At 51.5% G+C, this 21,991-nt stretch overlaps 1 protein-coding gene across 5 annotated transcripts in view; it reads right to left on the reverse strand.

The window, feature by feature from the left end:
- The window catches only part of LOC119441339 (telomere-associated protein RIF1), a 198,948-nt gene that overhangs the window by 132,580 nt on the left and 44,377 nt on the right, over positions 1-21,991 (reverse strand). For all 5 annotated transcript variants that reach the window (XM_037705955.2, XM_037705956.2, XM_049661157.1 and 2 more), the window contains exons 9-11: positions 18,928-19,082; positions 15,500-15,566; positions 235-342 (exon numbers count right to left, since the gene is read on the reverse strand). In XM_037705955.2, the coding sequence (XP_037561883.1) occupies positions 235-342; positions 15,500-15,566; positions 18,928-19,082 (330 nt within the window). The remainder of the gene's footprint in view (positions 1-234; positions 343-15,499; positions 15,567-18,927; positions 19,083-21,991) is intronic.

A 21,991-nucleotide genomic window follows, 5' to 3' on the forward strand; every position in this document is an offset into this window, starting at 1 on the left:
AAGCACAGTTACAACAGGGTGGGAGCTCCACAAAATCGGTCACCCAATTGCAACTGCAATATTTTGCACATGATATGCTGCCAACTTTGTCTGTGGCATTTCTTCAGAAGTATAATCAAAGGACAGTAGGCAGTAAATAACGTCGTCAAATGTGAATGACGCAAAAGCTTTAGAGGCTTGGGTGGGGCCATAGCCCAAAAGGGGGCACAATTAGTCTGACGGATAAACACTCACGTAGAGGTACGCAGTTCATGGTGGTTGTCCAGTCAGCCTCTACAGGAAGCTCGAGCAGCCGCAACAACACGTACAGGCATTCCCGCCGAAGGTTGTCATGATCATGCTCTGGCAAAAAAGAAAGACAATATTTCCTTGGGCTCAGGCCTTTCCAAAAGTACAGTAAAAGCTTGTTATCACAAAGTTGTAAGAACTGGAATAAAATATTGTGAGAAGCGGTGTTGCTCCTCACACATGATCGCTCTGATGGTCTCATGCAAGTCGTCGGTGCCTAATGCTTGAGCTTCGGCACAGTTTGCAGTGTGGGGGTCTTCCCCAACCCGTAGCGCGTGTAATCGCAGCTACGCAGGGTTCGGGCGAATAAGGCAACAAGCGAGTCAACTCAACAACGTTTATTGCTGTCAGCAATAAAACACACTTGCAGAGGGAAGTCCGCTCTGTATAACAACTAATAAAATAGGCTTGCCTCGTCGCGTGTGGTAGTCACGCCAACGAGGTCACTCACGGCTTTCAGCAGGTAAAATCCGTCCGGGCAGTTAGGTCAAGCGAGGTCAGAGAGACCCGGGGGTCTCTCGGTCGCGCTCTTCTATCTTTTTACCTTTACGCGAGGGGAGTGTCCTCCTCGCCCGCCGGATACTTTCCCTCTTCCCGCGCGGGCGCGCGCGTCGCGAGAGGCGAGCGAGAACCGGGAGAGGGCAAAGTGCACTTCTCCCGTGTCCGCCCGGCTCCCGCGGCGCGCGTTGTGCGCGCACGAGATGTCCGCCCGATCCGCCGCGTGCGCTCCGTTCGCAAGCGACGGGCGAGCGCCCGCGGGAGAAGGTGGCAGCGTGTGCTCCCCACAGCAGTTAACGTACGGCAGTTGTATGGCCTGGTCCGCATGTCAAGCGTCTTTCGATCCTTCTAGCCTCCGACACAAATTCAGCGACAATCTTGGCTGGGTTGCTTATCAATCCAGTGAAGAGATCTTGTCCAGGGGTGGGACTGTCCAAAGTCATTCAGGAGTAACTTTAAGAGCAAGTAAAACTGCGTTTTGGAGCAGTTTGTAGCTATTTGGAGAAGACAAATTTTGTAGCAATTCGGAGCAAATAATGTCATTTTGAAGCAGTTTGGAGCCGCCCAATTTCAATTTTGGAGGAATAATTGAATATGGCAGCGCATTTCGAAACCACAACAAAGCACAGAATAAACCAACACGAAGCGCATAGTAGAGGCATGCTTTGTAGCTATAGCGTACTAGAATAAGGAAGAGTGGGTCGGGCGACAGCACGGCGCATGCTTTCCTGTAAAGCTGAAAACATCAAACTATATAATCTCGCGCTGATGCTCGTGATGATAGGTGAAAATGTTCTCACATTATGCGGTCCAATTGGCGTGATAACATAATTTCTGGGTCACCATATGTCACCGCAGACCCAGAGCGCCGCAATCAACCCTAGGCTGGTATGTAACCTAAAGCTATTCCAATCTGTTTTTATTGCAATAACAATTATATGAACACTCTAGGCACATTTTTGTCGTCATCGTCACTGTGACGATCTGTATAAAGTTGATGGTTGATAACATCGTCTCCATATGCTCTATATGTGAGTGAAAGGGTGCGAGGGTGGGCTGACAAAGGTGGCTCAATCTCGGGCGCGCAGGGGAGAGAAGCGGCGAAGAAACGTGCCATCTTTTTCGCACGCAAGGCACTAAGGGGAGGGGGGTTCTACTCCAGCGGCTGCTGCGTATGGCGCGGGCCCTATCTTCAAAGCGATCTGCGATGGGGACAAAGTGCAAGTGCTGATAGCTTCATGTGCACTGTGTTTTCACCACTTAGTTCGCATTGAAGCTAGAGGCAGCATGGTAGTCAATTCGCTCGCTGCTGCTGCGCGCTACTTCACTCCAGTGTTTTGACAGTGAATTTCTGCGGTCATCGAGCGAGATGTGTTCGTGTTTGCTTATGTGTGCGTGACACCATGCGCTAAGTACAGTAAGATGCCACAGGGACGAAATGGACACTGGATATGAAGCGGACACGAAGTGAGACACGGGACACTGGATATGAAGCGGAAATGAAGTGACACACGGGAGCGCTCCCGTGTCTCACTTCTTGTCCGCTTCATATCCAGTGTCCATTTCGTTCCTGTGGCGTCCTACTGTACTTGGTGCGAGAAAAAATTAATGCACACCAACTAGCCCAATTCATAGCTCTTCTGAATGTTTACAAGTTTATACGGCCGATAAAACTACTATTTTTACTTCGTAAAGCTATCTACTAATTTGCTATCACAAATGATCGATTCTTCGCATATCGAGCCAAACTGTGACCTTATATTCCAAATCCGCCATTAGCCCTTTGTGATAGATCAAAATGGCTTAGGCCTTGCCTAAATAGGCATAAAAACAGATCAGAATAGTTTGACGTTAAACCGGCCCTGAGTATTTTACGTTAAACCGGCCGCGGCTGCCGCATTTCGGTGGGGGGGAAATGCAAAAATGCCCGAGTCCTGTGCATTGGGGGCACATGAAAAATCCCCTGGTGATCAAATTAATCCGGAGTCTCCAACTACGATGTGCCTTTTAATCAAATCGTGGTTTTTGGCACGTAAAACCCCAGAATTCAACGAGAGCCGGCGGTGGCAGCGCGTCTGAACATGCCGGTGCGTTTGCATACGCCGTCGATACACCGCAAACAGTAATGTGCCGGACGCAACCCAAGTTGTGAATCGCGAGGAAGGAAAGTATACCCTAAAAGGAAGGCCGATACACTGATAAGATGGCAAAATGATAACTACAAATCTGAGTGTTCGTCTTCGGTGCCCAAGCTCCTGAACCGTTACACCGTACTGGTAAGACTAGTTTATAAAGACGGAGACAAGCAACAGTGCCTGAATTATACACCGATAGCCATTCTCTCGTGCCTAGCATGCATGCTAGAGAAAGTATTATATAAGCGCATGTTATCATTTTGTAACAAACACCATCTCTTATCCCAGACTTAGCCTGGTTTTGTATGTGGGAGTAGTACAACAACACTACTGGAAGATTTTGCGGACAATGTGAATACAGCCATAGATAATAACAAAGTCGTCCTAGGGTTACTCTTTGACTTGAAAAAAGCGTTTGATACCATAGACCATAACTTATTAATTCAAAAACTATCCCTTATGGGATTTGGTGGACCATACAGAAGACTTTTGTGGATAGACAGCATATTGTCAGAATAAACGGTGTCTGACAGCAGTGCATTGCTTCCAATAAAATATGGAGTTCTGCAGGGATCAGTTTTAAGGTTGCCATTCTTTAATTTGTATATAAATTACCTTACACAGTTGCACCTCCAGTATGTACCAATATGCTGATGACACGGCACTAATCCTGGCTGGAACAAACTACAGTTAAACCTGCTTATAACGAACCTCCATATAACGAATTCCTGGATATAACGCATTTTTTCGATTCCCCGCAGTTACTCCATAGAAGCACATGTATTTGAGACCTCTACGTAACGAAGTGGCAGCGGGAGACCCCCTCGATATAACGAATTTCCCCCTCCGACCACCTAGAGATTTCGCGCCAAATTTTGTCATTTTTGCGCGAGCAGCAACCGGAAGCACCTTCTCCGCCGCGATGGAATGCGAAGCGAGCGCACGTGTGCGTGCGTGCGTGTGCGAGGCGGCCCTGCATCCCTCGACCCGGCGATCTTGCCACCGCGTGACCTTTCCCCCTCCCTTCATTCTAATCTGATCCTTCCGCTTGCTGCAGCTGGCCTAGCCCGCCAAGCCGGCACTCTCTCCTTTTCCAGCTGATGTTGCCGACGCGCCGGTACACGCTGTGGCACATCAGACTCGATGAGCGCGGACACGCGCTGTCAAACGCTGGCGGCGTGTGGAAGCGTTGCTGGAGAAGCGAGCGAAGTGACCTTCGTGCTGGTGCCTATCGCTTCAACGCAAACTGAGCGCCGAGAACACACAGCACGCAGAAAGCTACGAGCCGCCGACGCACCTACACTGCTAGACTCTGCCCCAACGCAGATCGCTTTCAAGATACGGCCTGCGCGACGGCGCGACGGCCCGCTATCCCTCCCCCCCCCCTCGCCGGTGCCTCGAGCGCAACGGAAGAAGGCGCGCTTCCTCCCTGCTTTTCTTGCGCGCGCGAGATTTAGACGCGGTCGTCGACTCTCCTCGCACGTACGTTTTCACTCGCACATACAGCATACGGCGCGCGGTGACTGCGTTATCGCCCTTGGACTTTAGGGTTGTAGTCTCCGGGTTCTCTCAAGCCGCCTTTGTCGTAAGGCTTAGGCTTGACGGCCAACTCCCGTGTGCTTGCCTTGTACTACCGGGGTTCGGCGGTACAAAGACAGGCAGAAACACGACAACACACGATAGTGTAACAAGTATAAAAGGGTTTATTGCTCCATGGGAATTCGCGTGGAAGCAGGCTATAGAGTCGACCTCGACGTTTGTCGTGGTCGATAGTGGTCGAACGAGGTAGGGCACGACAAAGGAAGGGAACAAGATGGTTACCTGAGCTCCGTCCTTCGTCGCGGCTCGCAGTAGTCTCCTCTTTCTCCGGCGTGCGCCGGTCGCGCCGGTCACGCCGATCGCGACCGCCCCGCCTCGTTCTGGGCTCGGTCCAATGAGCGCGGGGCTCCGCGTACACGTCACCGCTGCGTTTGCAACCGGTTTCCAAGAGGATCGCGCCACCGCACGAAAAGCCGTTTGGCTCCCCGAACGGGAAGAGGGAAAAAGGCGTCTGCTCTCCTCACTTCCGTGGCGCGCGTAAGGACGCGGGGAAATATGAAGCTTCATAATTCCCACATCCCTCCCCCCTTAAGACAGAACGCCCCCTTGACTCCAGTGGCGCAATGTTATGGCGGTCTCGCCACAACTAACCTACTCGCTGTCGCTGTTCCCTCAATGCAGTCGGCGGGTTGATGTCTTCAGATTCCTTCTCACCAGAACCCATTGTCTCGTGACATCCCCCGAAGTCAGTCACACCAGGGTCAGCCGACAAGGGCATTGTGTACTTGTTGGGTTGTCCATCGTCGACCTCTGATCGGATGGCTTGTGCCACTCCAGCCCCGCAGTAGCACGGCGCGGGGACAAAGGTGCACTCCTTAACGGGTCCTCCGAAGGTTGGCTCTCCATGCCGGCACTCGTCTCTTGCGTCCAGTGGGCCCAGGGAGTGCACGAGTGCGGCTATCTTCTGGACGGCTAGTTGGTGGCTTGTCTTCTTGATCAGCTGAGGTGCAGCCGTGGCTCCGTGCCGTATGCCCTCGCCGAAGTTCTATAACCAGCTTTAGCTGCTGCTCCATAGGTGTGGTTCTGCTGCCTCGGGTGGGTCCGGCCTGGCTACGGTCTGTTCTGCCGACTGCGGGTATTGTAGGGGTGCGCCACGGGGGTCGATGGACATTCGCTTGCCTGCCCACGGTTTCGCGGCGCAGGCGCCGCAGCTTCCACAGTGCCTTCCCTCCGGAAGTACTGCTTCAGCTCACCGACATGAATTGGTCCGCTGATACGACCTGTGTTCAGATCCCTCAGCTTGTAGTTAAGTCGCGAGAGCTTCTCAGCAACTTCGAAGGGTCCAACCCATTTGGGTGCTAAACCAGCAGCAAACCCTGTGCTCGCGTCGCTGAGCGCGTGGTTGCGTTTCAGGACTAGGTCTCCCATTTGGAATTCCATGTCCCGATGCGCTCGGTCATAGGAGGCCTTTTGACTCGCCCTTGCCCCTGCGCGGTTGCGATTCGCTTCTATCATGGCGTTTGCCAGGCGATCACGCAGCCGCCGTGCATAGTCGGCAATTGGTGTTATTGCGCCGGCTGAATCTGTCCGTTTGGATAAGATTGTGTCCGTTGGCGTCTGGAGGTCTCTCCCGAACATCAGGAAAGCTGGCGTGAAACCCGTTGAACGATTTTCACTCGTTCTTAGGGCGAAGGAGATCGCGTCTAGGTGCTCGTCCCAGTCGTTGTGCGCTTGGGCGTATGCCCCAAGTAGTGGCTTCACATCTCGATTCCGGCGCTCCGTCACATTCGACTGAGGATGGTAGGACGTTGTCTTCACCTGCCGGACACCCATCGCTGCGCATGTATCTCCGAAGATTTTCGACGTGAAATACGACGCGTTATCGGTGATCAGCCGCTCTGGGAACCCATAACGGCAGAAGGTCTCCGATAGTTTTTTCAGGACCTCCTTCGTTGTCGCTGCTCGTAGCGGGTAGAGTTCAGCGATTCCACTGAAGTGGCAAGTGATGACTAGCACAAATTTGTGGCCTCTCTTACTGCGCGGCAGCGGCCCGATCAAATCACACGCCACAAGTTCCCATGGCTTTGTGCTCACAATCGGTTGCAGCATGCCGGGCGGCTTCCCGCCTCTCGGCTTTCTTGCTTGGCAGACGTGGCAGGTTTGCACGTATTTACATACATCACGCTTCATGCCAGGCCAGGTTGCGAGTCGACATAGTTTCTTCCATGTCTTTGGTGCGCTCCCGTGGCCATCTATGTCGTGGTAATGCTGCAATGCCGCTCGTCTGAGCTGGCGCGGGATGACGGCTTTGAATCTCTCATTTGAGTCTTCTTTGCCTGGCACATATTTCAGCAAAACTCCGTCTGCATCAAGCAGATAGCTCTCCAGCTCAGTCTCAGCTGCCCTAGAGTCCGCACCCACCGTCGTACCGGTGGTTTCCGTGCGCTCTCCGACTCCTCTCTCTGGGTCCGTCTCTTCCCTGAGGCTGGCGACCAGGTTTTGACAGTGAGTGTCGTCCTTTTGAGCCCTGATGAGCTGATCTCTGCTGAATGCAATCTCGAGGGGCGGTCTCACTCTAACGAGATGCACGTGCTCTTGGTTTTGTGCCGGCAGGGTTTTCCCTTCTCCCCGGCTTCCCCGCGATGAGAGCGGCTCGGCTGCCCACTCCTCCTCCTCGTGACCGGCTGGTAGGGTGTCCTTCACCGGCGCCCGTGACAGCGCATCGGCGACCACGTTTGTGGTTCCTTTGCGATAGCGGATCTCGAACTCGAAGCGCTGTAAGGTCAGGGCCCAACGCGCAAGCCTCCCGCTTGGCTCACGGAGGCGGGTCAGCCAAGTCAAGGCCATGTGATCGGTCTCGACTGTGAACCTTGTTCCTTCTACGTACATCTCGAATTTTCGGAGTGCATAGATCACTGCCAAACATTCCTTCTCCGTCACTGAATAGTTGCGCTCTGCCGGCGTCATCGCGCGGCTTGCGAATGCCACCGGGCGTAGCTCAGTCCCTTCTGCCTGAAGGAGCACTGCACCAATTCCGAAATCGCAGGCATCTGTCTGGATCACGAAATGCCTGTTTAGGTCCGGTAGTTTCAATGAGGCTGTGTCTGCGATGGCCTGAGCGAGATGGCGGAAGCTTTGCCGTTGCTCCTGCCCCCATTCCCAAGCCATGCCCTTCTTCAACAGTTTTGTTAACGGGGCTTGCATGCGTACGCAGTTGGGAATGAACTGTCGGTAGTAGCCTACCATCCCAAGAAAGCGGCGTACACCACTCACGTCTTGCGGTTCTGGAAACTCGACGATTGCTCGAAGTTTCTCCGGGTCCGGGGACACCTGCCCTCGTTCCACCCGGTAACCGAGCAAGCTCACTTCTGCTCTGCAGATTTGCGCCTTGGCCGGGTTGAGTGTGAGGCCGGCTGTCCGGAGTTTTCCCAGGACGTCTCGGAGATGATCCAAGTGCTCTTCAAAGGTGTGCGAGTACACGACGATATCGTTGAGATAGGCGAGCGCGTGATGCCATTTGGCGTCCCCAAGTACGCGGTCTATCAGCAGTTGAAACGTGCTCGGACTTCCGGAGAGACCGAAGGGCATCCGCACGAATTCGTAGAGGCCCCTGTGGCAAGTAAATGCCGTTTTGCACTCGTCGCCTGGCCGCATCTCTACTTGGAGATAACCTTTGCTAGCATCCAACGTAGAGAAGTACTTCGCTCCGCCGAGGTTGGAAACTATCTCGTCCACCCTTGGGAAGGGATACGCATCCTTCTTCGTGACTGTATTCAGCCGCCGGTAGTCCACACAGAGACGGGAACTCCCATCCTTTTTGGGGACGAGCACGACTGGGAAACCCCAGGGGCTCGTGGACCGCCGGACGATACCAGCCTCGAGCAGCTCCTGTAGCGCCGCGTCAATTGCCTCCCGTTTGGCAGGACTGACCGGTCTAGGGTTGGATTTCCAAGGCTGCGCGTCGCCCGTCTCGATGCGGTGTTGTACCAACTTCGTGCATCCTGGGCGGTCTGTAAACATCTCATCGAAGTCGTTTAACAACGATAAGACGCGGTCTTGCTCGCGCTCTGTCAGATCACCGACGTCCGCCAGGAGATCGCACCTTTTCCGATCCGGTCTCGGCGAAAATCCGTGTTGACAGGCCGCCGCTAGCGGTTTCGGCAGCGCGAGGGACGCGTTGCTCTCTTCGAAAAGATTCCTCCTTTCCACTTCGGCGAATGCCGGTGCGGCGAAATGCGCGAGCGGCGCCAACGAGTGTTCGCGGTAACCACCGTTGCCGAAGTCGATCACAATGCCACTCTTCGCCAAGAAATCTCGGCCGAGGATTACTGGGACCGTGAGGTCCGTCAGATGAATGAATCGCTGCCTCTGCCGCCGCTGATTCCAGCGCACGACGAGTCGCACATCGCCGTTCGAGCAGGCCTCTCCGCACGCCAATTGAAGAGGTAGTTTTCGCTGCCGTAACTTGACCCCTCTCCGTTCGAGGTGGGAGGCGACCTCGTCTCCGATCATCAATGCACTTGCACCGGTATCGAGTAGTGCTTTGAAGGTAGTCCCCGCGATTGCGAGATCTATAAAAGGGGCATTCACGTTGTTCGGCGCTCCGACTCGAAAGACTGAAGATGCCGCGATGGTGTTTGCCTCGCAGGCTGTTGCCGTGGCCGCCGGCAGTGTTACCGGCGGCCCGCCTCGTTTCCCTGCTGGTTAGAGCACTCACGCGCGATGTGTCCCGTCTGGGCACAGTTGAAACAGCGCACGGTGTTCCTCGCCGTGGCTTGAGCGAAGCGGGGCTGCTCCGCCGATCCCCAATCGTCAGGGTGCGGTCGGCCGTACGTGATCGCGTTTCTATCGGGTCCGCCTGGCTGCGTCACTGGTCTGCGATCATCTGATCGGACGTGATGTTGCGCGCCGGACAAGCCTCCTGACTGTCTTGCTTGCGCGGTCCTCCACCCGTATGAGTAGGGATCGAGGGCGCGGTCCGAGATTTCGAACGGCCCGGGTGCACCCGAGGACCGACCTGGCATCGCAGCGTGTTCGCTGCTCGTGCGCCCGCTGCCGTGCCAAGCGCAGCTTGGTTCCAAGGACTCCGATGGAGGCGGCGGTGGTCGATACGCGCGGGCTGCCGAGATTTCGGCTTGCACCCGGCGTGATTCTGCGGCCAGCTCGTTCAGGTCTCTGCAACGTGAACCGCGCAGGTAAAGTGCAAAGGTAGGATGACTTTGTCGAATTACTCGTTCCACTCGCTCCGTGTTCGAAGCACTCGGATCCGCGTACTCGAAAAGCTCCTGCATCGCTCGGACATACTCCACCAGCGATTCGTCCGGGGCTTGCGTGCGCAGCTCCAACTCCCTCCGCATCTGCAGTCGGTAGTCGTACGGAAGGAATTCGTCTCTAAATAGCCTACGAAACTCGTCCATGCTGCTCGCCGTGTGGCCAACCAAACGGTACCACCGGGCGGCCTGGCCGACTAGAGCAACCGGGAGAACTCTCTCCAACACCGCACTCTCGCGCATGCCAGTCGCTTGCTCGTACTGTCGCAACGCCAGTAAAAAAAAATTAGCGCTCATCTGATCGTCGTAACCACTGTACGCCGGTATCGGTACTCCGATCCGAGGCCCGGGTGAAATCGCGGTTTGCAACACCTGTTGCAAAGTGCTCGCCAGCGTGTGCATGGGGTTTGCCGCGTCTGCAGGCATTTCTCCGCTATTGGAACCGCCAACACTGTCCGGCCCGATTGCGGAGGCCCCCGTGTTTACTGGGCACTGGTCACTATCGGGCTCCGTGACGCGTGGCGATCTCGCTAATGCCGGAGAGCCGACGGAGTTGCGCCGTTTGGCCAGACCGAGTGCGCGCTCAAAGTGCCCGGGGCGGCTGCGCCGGCGGCGGGCGCATTTGCTACGGGCACGACCTCGTCTGAGTCGGGCCCTGGGTAGTGTACACCGAAATTTTCCGACGTTCTGAGGACGCGTGTGGCGGACGGAGGTTCTTCGCCGTTCGAAAAGGGGCTCCGGGAACCGCCGCCGTAATCCGCTGTGTTGACGGCGCGCACGGAGGGAACCAAGATTTCCCCGACTGAAGAGAACAAGTTCGGTAACCCGCCGAAGAATGCCGGCATGTTGGTGAGGTGCGCGGGGTCGGGCACTCCTACGTTTGTAGCGGGTGCGGTAGTGCAGTACGTGTTTGCACGGCCCACATTTGTGGGTGACTCGGCCGATGCAACGAGGCCCGAGTTTTCCCTGGCCCGACTGCAAATATTGGCCAACTCCATGAGATCGCTAAGTTCGTACTGCGGGCTCGTCATCGTGTCGCGGGAGCCGGCTGCTCGATTGCGTCTGCAAACGAGAAATCACGTTGGGCGCCAGTTGTAGTCTCCGGGTTCTCTCAAGCCGCCTTTGTCGTAAGGCTTAGGCTTGACGGCCAACTCCCGTGTGCTTGCCTTGTACTACCGGGGTTCGGCGGTACAAAGACAGGCAGAAACACGACAACACACGATAGTGTAACAAGTATAAAAGGGTTTATTGCTCCATGGGAATTCGCGTGGAAGCAGGCTATAGAGTCGACCTCGACGTTTGTCGTGGTCGATAGTGGTCGAACGAGGTAGGGCACGACAAAGGAAGGGAACAAGATGGTTACCTGAGCTCCGTCCTTCGTCGCGGCTCGCAGTCGTCTCCTCTTTCTCCGGCGTGCGCCGGTCGCGCCGGTCACGCCGATCGCGACCGCCCCGCCTCGTTCTGGGCTCGGTCCAATGAGCGCGGGGCTCCGCGTACACGTCACCGCTGCGTTTGCAACCGGTTTCCAAGAGGATCGCGCCACCGCACGAAAAGCCGTTTGGCTCCCCGAACGGGAAGAGGGAAAAAGGCGTCTGCTCTCCTCACTTCCGTGGCGCGCGTAAGGAGGCGGGGAAATATGAAGCTTCATAATTCCCACAGGGTACGGCCACCCTAGCGGCAAAAACGCACGTCAGAAACGCACGGCAACGCGTCATGCCGCGCGCGGCAAAAGCGGCAGGAATCGGGGGTCTTGCGGCGTGCCGCGCGAAATGGGTTCTGCGGCAAATGCCGCGTGCCGCGAGATGAAGAACCAATCAAGAGCGACGAGGGTGACGTCACGGAGCCATCACAACCGCAACGCCGCCGGTCCGCGCCGGGTTTTCAATCGACGATCGTCATCTCGACCATGAAACAACGAGCGCTCGCGGTGTTGCTCGCCCGTTCGGAGAGCGCGGGAGATCTTATCGCGCTGCCGCGCGGTTAAAGCCCCTCAATAACGGCGAGACGCGCGTGCCACGGTGGCCTCGCGGCAACTTGCCGCTCGCTGCATGACGCGTGCGTTTTTTGTCGCTAGCGTGGCTGTACCCTTGTATACGGGATATCTATGAGCCAAAACCAATTTTAGGGCCACAACGCGTCATGGGCACCATCTTTATATAGCAAATACGGACCTCAAGGGCCACACTTTTGCCGACGGAAACCGAAAATACGACAGTTGTCGTCCCCGGCACTTTGGGCGGCCAATGCCATCGTCAAGCGACCAAGCGAAGCGACATGAAAAGTCAAAATGGCCGCTCGGGCCGGCGCGGGGTGGCAGTTCGCAACGTATGATGCGGGAACGGTCCCACAGTTGCGGCACAAGTGCGGGGTTACCAATACATTGAGTTCTAAGGGAGCTGTGCCGGGACCGGTCGAAAACGACGTAACAGCCGGGAAAACGCAGCCCCCGGGAACGTAACAGAGAGGTTCTACTGTAACACTATACGACGCTACGACGCCATCGTGACGCTCGCTCTTCGTTTCCGATGCCTCGTGCTTGTGCGAAACGACACGCGTCCACTGCATCCGGTACCTGGTGTGACATTCCGAGAATAAGTGCTTCGACGAAAACGGGAAACGGATGCGCGTTACAATTGAGGGCACGTTAGAGTCGAGTAAATACGGTAAACGTTTATTTTTCGAATTTTCGTGCCGAACCTGCATATAACGAAATACTCTTTATAACGAAGTTTTTCGGGAATTTGTCAATTTCGTTATATCCAGGTTTAACTGTATAATAAAGGGGTGTTCTCGATGCAGCAGAATGTCTATAGAATTATGACATGGTGTAATAATTTCAGCTATCTTAGCACACAAAAAACTCAATAGTTTGTCTCCATAGTCCTCACAGAAAAATTGCTGTGTCATCCAAGCTTTATATGCACAGTGATGAGTGCAGCATCTGGAGATGTAATAACATAGCCCTGTCTAAAAAAGTGAAGTATTTAGAACTGCTTTTTGACAAGCACGTTTCATGGACATCTTATTTTGAATACCTTGCAAAGAGGTTAAGAACAGTTTTTGCAGTCATATACAGATTAAGATCTGTCTGCAGTATAGCATTGAGTTGGACCATTTACAAAGCGCTTGATGAATCAATTCTGAGATATGGTGCAACAGTCTTTGGGTGAGCTGCGCAGTACAAGCTAAAAGTTTTAAACACAATATTATATACGATAACACAAAACATTGCTTATGGAACTGAATGACATCGAGATTGCAGAACTTATGAGGTAGCATTCAATACTAAGGATTCAGAAACAGGTGTTAAATATTGTACAGTAAAACCTTGTTAATTTGACCCTCATTCATTCGGAAAATCGGTTAATTCGGACACGTCCTTTGGTCCCGGCTGGCCTATGCATTATTTAGTGCAATGAAACTCTCATTAATTCGGACGTGTTTGGCCATACATCAGTTAATGCGGATAAGTCTTGGTGCTCGGCGAGCGCGGAGAATGAAGAGCACCGTCGGCATCGCGATGGGTGGCGACCCGGCGACATTGGTAGAAAAATAATTGGGATATGCGTGCGCTAGTGAAAAACGTGTCTTAGATGAAAACGTACGCCGTGGCCGCGCCGTGAAGGAAGTCGCGAGACCTTTGCCGCTGCGAGCGCTAATCCGTCACGAGATGAAGAGAATTGCAGCTTCCGCACCGATTTTGTACAAAATAGAAACAAGATTTGCTGATTCAGTCAGTAAACAAGAATGTGTTGACATAGTAACCATCTGTTTATTGCTTTCTTGATACCCTCGATAATTCGACATTCTGTTAATTGGGACATTTTCTTTGGTCCCGTGAAATCCCAATTAAAGAGGTTTTACTGTACTGACTAAGCATTTCTTTCGAAGTGAATTTACCCAAGAAAAAAAAAAAAAAAACACTCGCAACCTTCGTGTAACAGAAACGTTTGTTCTACCAAGAGTCTCCACGAGCTACGGTAAACGAACAAGGAAATCTTGCATTCAATTTTACTTCAATCAGTTTGTGGTGGATCTGGGAATAGCAACCGCTGAAAAAGCCAAGCGTAAAGTGTATGAATGGGTTGAGGCAAATATACAGTGAAAAGAGTGGATTAACTTTCTCCTTTTAATTTGTTAAATTGAAGTTTCTTGCTTCAATGTGTTGTCATTTTGCTAGCTGTAATAGTGATGTGCCAAAATTCCGGTCATGTTCTTCGTCTTTGGAGCGATGGTAATGGGTGCTGTATGCACTATGAGTGTTCTTTATTGCATGATTCGCCACATCAATTCAGTGCTCTTTGGGGTTTCGCTATTTTGCAGTAGACTGGTCTTGGTGTACTGGGCATTCAGGCTTTTTGCTCTATCGGGACTGCGGGGCCACACCGCCATCCTGGGAGAGCGTTCACCCGCTCACACGGGGTTACACCTTCTCTGTCTTTGGAGGGAAGGCGGGGTTTGGGGCAGGCATGGTTGAAGTGCACTAAAAGTTGTTTTGATATGTTTTGTAGCAACAGAATATGCTTCTTATCAGATATGTGTGCGTGGGAGTATTCTTTTCTTTTTTGCTTATATGTTTGCTCTTGTTGCTTCAGTTTGATTGCATTGAATGTCATTGGCGTTTTTGATTTGGCTTGTTTCACTGGTTGTACATTTGGTAAGATTGGTAGGGCGAAGATCTACGCTGTATTTGGCATATCTAAGCGACATATATATATATATGAACTGCTCTGTCCACATACAAGCAAGCATGCTTAAGCGGACAGGTAAAGACTGTGATGTGCAATGTGATATGATAATAAAACTTATTTACCTGCGGAGGCAAAGACTGGCAATTCACATGGGACACGAAGCTCTTGCGTATGCACGGCTCCTTTATCATTGTAATAACTAGACCGCAAAGCAGCGTCGGAAATGTACAGTATTCCGTGACGGAAACGCGATACTCGGAGCATGCCGCTGCTGTAGTGTTCGTTCTTTTTTCTTTTTTTTTCTGCCAAAGGTGACTGCTAGGTGATTGCCGTGGGACCAAAGGCAGTTACAATGCATCATAAAGGTTCGCGCTTTCACTGTATACCACGATGCTTCAGCTAGGTGTCCCCAGCGCTTACAGTTGCTGCAAAAAGTGCCAGCGATCATGCACTTCAACTATCGCATTTTAATTCCTGAGCACTGCATGTGCCTACACACCACGCATATCCAGTCTTTCCGTTGTTTCATATAGCGAGGCACTGCCTCAGCAGCTTCAGTTTTTTTCCAATAACTGTTTGTGCACCCAAAACTGCAAGATCTTTGTTCAATTTTGGTTTCAAGTGGTATTGCGGCAACGCAAAACTGAAGAAATGTCTGAACGCATTCAACCAACGTGCCTGACGGCAGCCCCTGCTGCGCCCGGCCGTCGCAAGCCATTACATTCGCGTCGCCGTCGCATGAAGGCGCCACCGGTCGAAATTCATCCCGCGCCTGGTGCCCATAGCATTCATGGATCGGGATCACGGCCAGATGCACTTCTTAATGCACTAACTAGCCCCTGTCGCAGCACTACTAGTAGTCAAAGAATATACCAGACTGAGCACATGTGTACATAGAGTACAAATTAAATACAGGGCCAATCGACCGTCTTCCTTTCAGCAGACGTTGTTACAGGGCAGCATGTACTCGGCATGTATGCAGCATACTCGGAGCATGTACTCAGCACAGCAACTGGCATAGCAGACAAGACCTGCCCTATGGGGCGAATGAACAGTGCAGCTTTCAAAAATAACTCACTGGTCTCAGCGACAGTGTTGGCCTCAGTCAGAAAATGAACCAGGGTCTTGAGCAGTGTCACACCCACCTGCACACAAGAGAGAACACAAAGTGCAGATGCATTGCTGCTCTTGGCAAGTGAGGTCACAGGTGATGAGCAGACATTCAATATGACTTGCTGGGCTCCATTTGCATGCTGAAGTCTGTGTGCTTATGTCATCTGACACCATCTCAATGAGAATTTAATAGGAACACACCAAGAATTGAGTTACCTTACTTGATTCTACACTGTCACTATCGACCATCTTTGGGTTCAAGCTTCTAGACCTGAAGATGCTAGAACAGTGTTGCGCCACTGTTATAATTTCTTACAAGTTAAACAAAATCTTTTAATGCTATCAGCGAACAGTTCACACAGGTATACCTGCTCCAATGCATGATGAGAAGCCCAAAATGGTGGCACAAATAAAAAGGAGGTCTGCTCAAACTATTGTTGGACAGATCGCACTAACAGTCAGTGCACTAGCACACAGGTTCTCGTAACCCCTTCCCTCTCCCTTTTTTCCACCGATGAACTCATTATAAATGTCACAATGAATTAACTGAGTGGACACATGCAGTATATCATAATGAAAAATAAGAACAAAATAGTGCATAAATTATTAGATCCTTTAACCCTTTCTGGCCCACGGGAAAAGCAGCACTTGTTGGCGAGTGTCGTAAATACTTTTCCTGTCACAGAGCATGCTGATACTAAAGTCTATACAGTCGAGTCCCGCTACAACGAAATTCACGAGACATGAAAAATTTCGTTGTGGCGGAACTTCGTTGACGCGAACGAAACCGAAACCATCGTCCGGGAAATATTCGCGATGGCCGGAAGGGGGGGGCAAAGGTTGAGACATACCGAAGGCAGTCGATAAAGTGTCAACTTCATGAGAGAATGCATTTCGCGCTGCTGTTACAGCATTTTTCATACATTGCGGCCGACGCTTAACCCAACGCGCGTGCCCGGCCGATTGCAAAACTCATTTTGCGGCACATGCACCGTCGCAATGAGGCGGTTTGAATTATCACAATTTCACTGCATATTTATGACAAAGTCGGCAAGCTTGGCAAGCTTGCGTTTACCGGAAGTTTTATTTCCCGAAGTTGGTCAGCCTAGATTTCTTGCGCTTCAGGCAAGCAAAGGCGTTACGCGAGTCTCAAGAGTCCATTAAAAGAGCCATCGCAATTGTCGTGGGTTCTGATAACTTTTCTGATGAGGCGAAAATGATCCATTACTTTCAAAGCAGTCGCCGGAGTCGGTGTGTCTAGTAGATAGTCATTTTCCCCAGACGACGAGACGTTAGCATTTTGTTGACAACAGCGGCTGCGGCGCGGCCCTATCTTGAAAGCAATTTGCGACGTGCACAAAGTGAGTGCCCGCGTGGACCTCATCTTCAAAGCGATCTGCGATGGGGGCAAAATGCAACTAGTGCTGGTAGAGTCGTGTGCACTGTGCTTTCGACGTTTAGTTCGCGGTGAAGCAAGAGACGGCACGGAGGTCAATTCGTTCGCTGCTATTGCCGCGTCTCAGTCCCGCGTGTTGACACGGAGTTCGGTCATCGAGCGAGATCTGTTCATGTTTACCTGTGCGCGTGTGACACCGTGCCCGGTAATTTAGTTAGCGAATGTTTACAAGTTTATACGCCCAATAAAACTACTATCTTTAGTTCTACTAATCTGCTATCGCAATCGATGCTTCGCCTTACGGCCGAAACTGCGAGATTTTTCCTTCTGCTTTCTGTCTCAATGATCGTACGTGCGTTCTCCTCGAGAGAGAGAAATTTACGCTTCTTCGTTGGCGTAGCCATTTTGACTGGACACAGGCCATAGAAAACGGCAGCGATTGCGGTGATCTCCTGCAGTGTCACGCAGGCGCGTGATGATCACGCGTGGTTATAGATTGCAGTGGCTTAAACCGGTACTTTGAATTTGATTTCGTTCACGAAAACCTCGTTGAAGCGGACATACGATCGTCACAGCTTTGGAAGGGCCTTCTAATTTGACTACTCGGCAGTTTCAATTTCAATTCAGCCCCAGTTTCGTTCTCGAAAAATTCGTTGAAGCGGAAATACCGAATAAAACACCTTCGTTATGAAGGGACTTTTTTGTATTACTTTCTATGGGCTGCTGACGGGGAATCGGAAATTCTTTGTTGCGGCGGAAATTTCGTTGTAGCGGCATTCCTTGTAGGGGGATTCGACTAAAGTATCAAATTGAAGAGAAAAAAATTTTCTTTCCGACGGCCCTAGTCTCAAACAATGTGTTTATTAAAGAAAACTTGAAACATTAATGCTTTTCACAGAAAAACATTACAAAAATTTCAGAATATACATTGCCAATGCAAATTGCATGTCACATATTCCAGCAAATATCACCTTTCTATGTAAAAAATTTCTTGAAGCGACTAGCCATAGAGCGATGCCGAGGTCGACTCCTGGCCGTCTTTCCGTATGAAACAACTTCCTGCACAACTGCCAGTAAATGATCCTGACCGAAGGCTGTTAATGCCCTGCAGCCTTTGGACCACACAGGATATCTTTACATCAGCACATGGTAGCTCTGAAGCAGTTCTGAAACCCTGTTCGGAAATTTGACGATCCTGATATTTTTGACGTCAGTGCTGCATCCAAAGTCCAAAAAACCCACACGCAGGTGCATTATAAACGGTACAAATGTGATGTTACTGTGAATGAACGGTGCACGACACCAACGCCATCATGGAAGCGTTTTGCTTCCATGATGGCCCTTCTATGCCCCTTTTTTGGAGGTGCTAAAAAAAACGTTTCTGAAGCACATTACTGCACATTACCGTACAAATGAAGTGCCGTTGTCTACAAGGTGGCAGCTCAGATTGCAATGACAGCTACATAGGTGAGACTAGGTGGCAAGGTGGTACCTGTCTAAACGAGTACTTGAAGGACATCACAATGACAACACATGACACACGTGCAAAAAGGAACTGGGTAATCCCTACTTGACCAAACGACATATTTGATTTTGATAATGTAACAATGTTTGTGCAGGAGCAGCGATTGGGCACGAGAAAATTCATCTAATCATGGTTCATCCGTCGTGATCAGTCAGCATGCAATTTTAATCGTGGCCCCCTGCCAAAGTTTATAGCTGCTTTGTAAATAAGTAGGATTTATTCGCTCTATTAGCCATTAGTGAACTGATGATGCCACCCGCATAGGTGGCAAAACGTCTGTTTTGTTTTGACCTTTTGTTGAGTAAAGCTAGTGCAAATATGTTTACAAGTATGAGTAGCCCTGGTTTTTGGAACATTTTTTCATTCCAGTCCACGTCAGAGAGTTTGAGACATCAAAGTTAATCAAGCATGCAGCCTAAGTAAGAGTAGCTATGCAACTATGCTTAGCAAGCACATGAGTCGGCCAGCTAACCTGCTGAAAGCAGGGGGACAGGTGCTGAGGCCCCAGCGTGATTGCCAGATGCCACAGGGTGCGCACCAGGGCCAGTCTGGCAAGAGGGTCGGCAGAAGGACGCTGACGCAGCGGGGTCATTACCAAGTTCAACATCTTGTTCATCCGCAGTGTCTCTGCAAATCAGCACAACAGCCAACAGGTTATGGCAGCACTATCACTCACGCATGGTGTTAGCAATCGATGACATGGATTAAATATGCGGAAGCGAGATACAGCACCTGTCCAGTCTTTCCTGATAGATTGATTATTGTGGTTTATTGGCGCAAGGACCACATCTGGCCAAAGAGCGCCAAGACGATGGTAATGACTTGTTAGTGGTACATGAATAGTGAATTACATGAACATTAGATGTGGCATGGCTGTAAAGGGGCCTAAAAACAGTCGCTGTAAAGTGCGTAAAATCTATACGTAATAAGATTATGGCAATGACTAATTATGTGTACTATGGGCATGAACAATACATTGTGAAGGAATGATACGACTTGCAAAATATTAAAGATGCAAGAATTGGCCAGAAGCACAAGTGCCTAAACAGAGCCCTTGAAACACAAGGGCCTGGAGGCATGTGCTATAAAAAACTATCACAGCAACATCCTCTGGAGAGAGGATGCGCTACGAACTTATTGGCCTAATAACATGTAGCACAACATCGTTCAAGAATGCGAGGACTGCGTTGGTATTAAAAAGCGGCTCTTTACCGAGAAAATAGCGGGATGGAGAGGGACACAGTAGCGATATGCTAGCGCATGGGTTCTCAAAGTGGGTTCCGCAGGCCCCTGCTCGGGGTTCCGCGAGCCACTGATAAATTTTCCGTGGTCCCGCGCTCGCCAAGTGGCTAAAACAGCGAACACGAGGTGCGCTCGATCCACACAACCCCCGTTACCCATGCCCAAGTGTCAAAGAGCACATCACAGTGCGTAACGGCAACGCGCGAACTGCGTAATAAATCCGCAACTAAAAACGGGCAGCCAGCGCGCCTAAGCTTTCGCTCTTGAATCTCGGAGGCCGTAACTTAGCACCATGCGCATTTCTCCCGTTTGTAGACAGGCTAGGTGCCGATTGCGTGCGCACGGACGTATACGTCGGCGGAATAAAAAAAATAAATGCGTGGAGCACCGCAAATGCGCGCTGCAATAGAACAAAAATGGCGCCAGCGTCCAAAAACGAAGCGGCGCAGTCCGCATCGCTAGGGTCCTCAGCGGCAATTGTACGCGATACGTGACTGGCAGCAATGCCCAAACGCTTCGCGTCTAATTGTCCCCTCAAAGCCTTTATTTTTGCGTTAATCGCCGCGCGTAACACCGCGTTGGTGGCTAGCCGCGTGCCTTCACAAGTGCGTAGTCGCCATCTATGGTCGCGTCGATAGCCAGTACAGTTTCGTCCGCAGCGGTTGCGGCAAACAGCAGTTTCGTTTAGACTCGGTGCGCGCGTCGGCTGCGTGCCTTCACCATCCATGATCGCGTCGATAGCGACCGCGGTTTCCTGCGCCCTTGTTGCAGCAAACGGTAGTTTCGTTTTTACTTGGTGCGTGCGTCGGCCGCCTGCCTTCTGAACCGCAAGGCCGCCGTCCAGATCGCGTCGATAACAGCCGCGGTTTCGTCCGCAGCGTTTGCGGCAAGCAGTAGTTTCACTTTGACGCAGTGCAAAGCTGTCGAAGATAAGGAGCACCGGCTACATCGCGATGGACGGACATCCATCCTAATTTGTTGGCGACCAGCTCACTAGCGAAAAAGTAATCGGGATGTGCGTGCGGTAGTGAAAAGCGTGTCTCAGATGAAGACCCGCGCCGCGAAGGATATCGCGAGGCCTTTGCCGCTGCTATAGCTCTAATCAGTCATGAGATGAGAATTTCAGCTGCCGCACTGCTCTTGTGCGAAATAGAAGCAAGACTTGCTGATTCATTCAGTAAATAAAAGCGTGTTGACGTAGTAAGCATTCACTTATTGTTTTCTTGATGCCCTGGATAATTGGACATTCGGTTAATTAGGACATTTTCATTTGGTTAATTCGGGGGGGGGGGGGGGGGGGTTCCTTGGCGCTTCATGGAGCTTAGCAAGGTTCCCTGGAACGAACATGCTTGAGAACCCCTGTGCTAGCGGAAAATGTTTCTTTCTTTCTCTTTCGGCTTCCCGACACTCCAAGAGGACGTGGAGGACGGTGAGCCTCTCGCCACATCTACCACAGGATGGAGGATCATTACCTTTCAATAGAAAATTGTGGGTACCATATGTGTGTCCTATTCTCAGACGACAGAACACGACATCAGTTCGTCGTGTTTTAGTTGTACACGGCCAGAAACCTAACTGTGGCTTAATCAAGTGGAGAGAGAGAATAAACATCTTTAATGTGTAAATGCAGCTTTGGAGAGGTGTCCTCATTCCAGAATGCCTTGAGCTCGGGCTGCGTCCTGGGCCCTCGCAATCAGCCGCTGCTGATCTTCGAGGTCGGAGCTGGCCAAGGCTCTCTCCCAAAGCTTGTTGGTGTGATAAGGGTTCGGAGGATTAAGTGGTGCCTCTCTGCAGCCCCCTACTATGTGCCTGAGGGACCCGGGCTCTGCGCAGAAGCGGCATTGCGGAGAAGGAAGAGTGGAGAAGGAAAGGCAGGGAGGTTAACCAGTTCAGCACAACCGGTTTGCTACCCTACACATGGGAGCGGGAGGAGGGAGAATGAAAGATGGGGAGGAGAGAGAGAGAGAGCACACAGCACAGCACACACATCGTCAGTCACAGTCCGTCACTCTTGCGTGGTACCTGACATCACTGTCACAGCCGCTTGTCCAAGCCCGTTTCTTTTAAAAACCGAAGTAGTCCCTTCGTCGCCTTCAGCTGCGATGTCTTCTGTCGACAACATGTGAAAATCACTTCAACTGACATTGGTCTGTTGTCAAGGTGCGCTAGAACGGACGCCAGGGACTGTCTCTGAACATTATATTCAGGACAGTCGCATAGAATGTGTTCCAGCGTCTCCTCGCAAAGACAGGCATTGCAAAGAGCGTTGTCGGCCATTCCAATCAGAAATTAAT

Source organism: Dermacentor silvarum, chromosome 2 (assembly GCF_013339745.2).
Source record: "Dermacentor silvarum isolate Dsil-2018 chromosome 2, BIME_Dsil_1.4, whole genome shotgun sequence".
Classification (NCBI taxonomy): Eukaryota; Metazoa; Arthropoda; class Arachnida; order Ixodida; family Ixodidae; genus Dermacentor; species Dermacentor silvarum.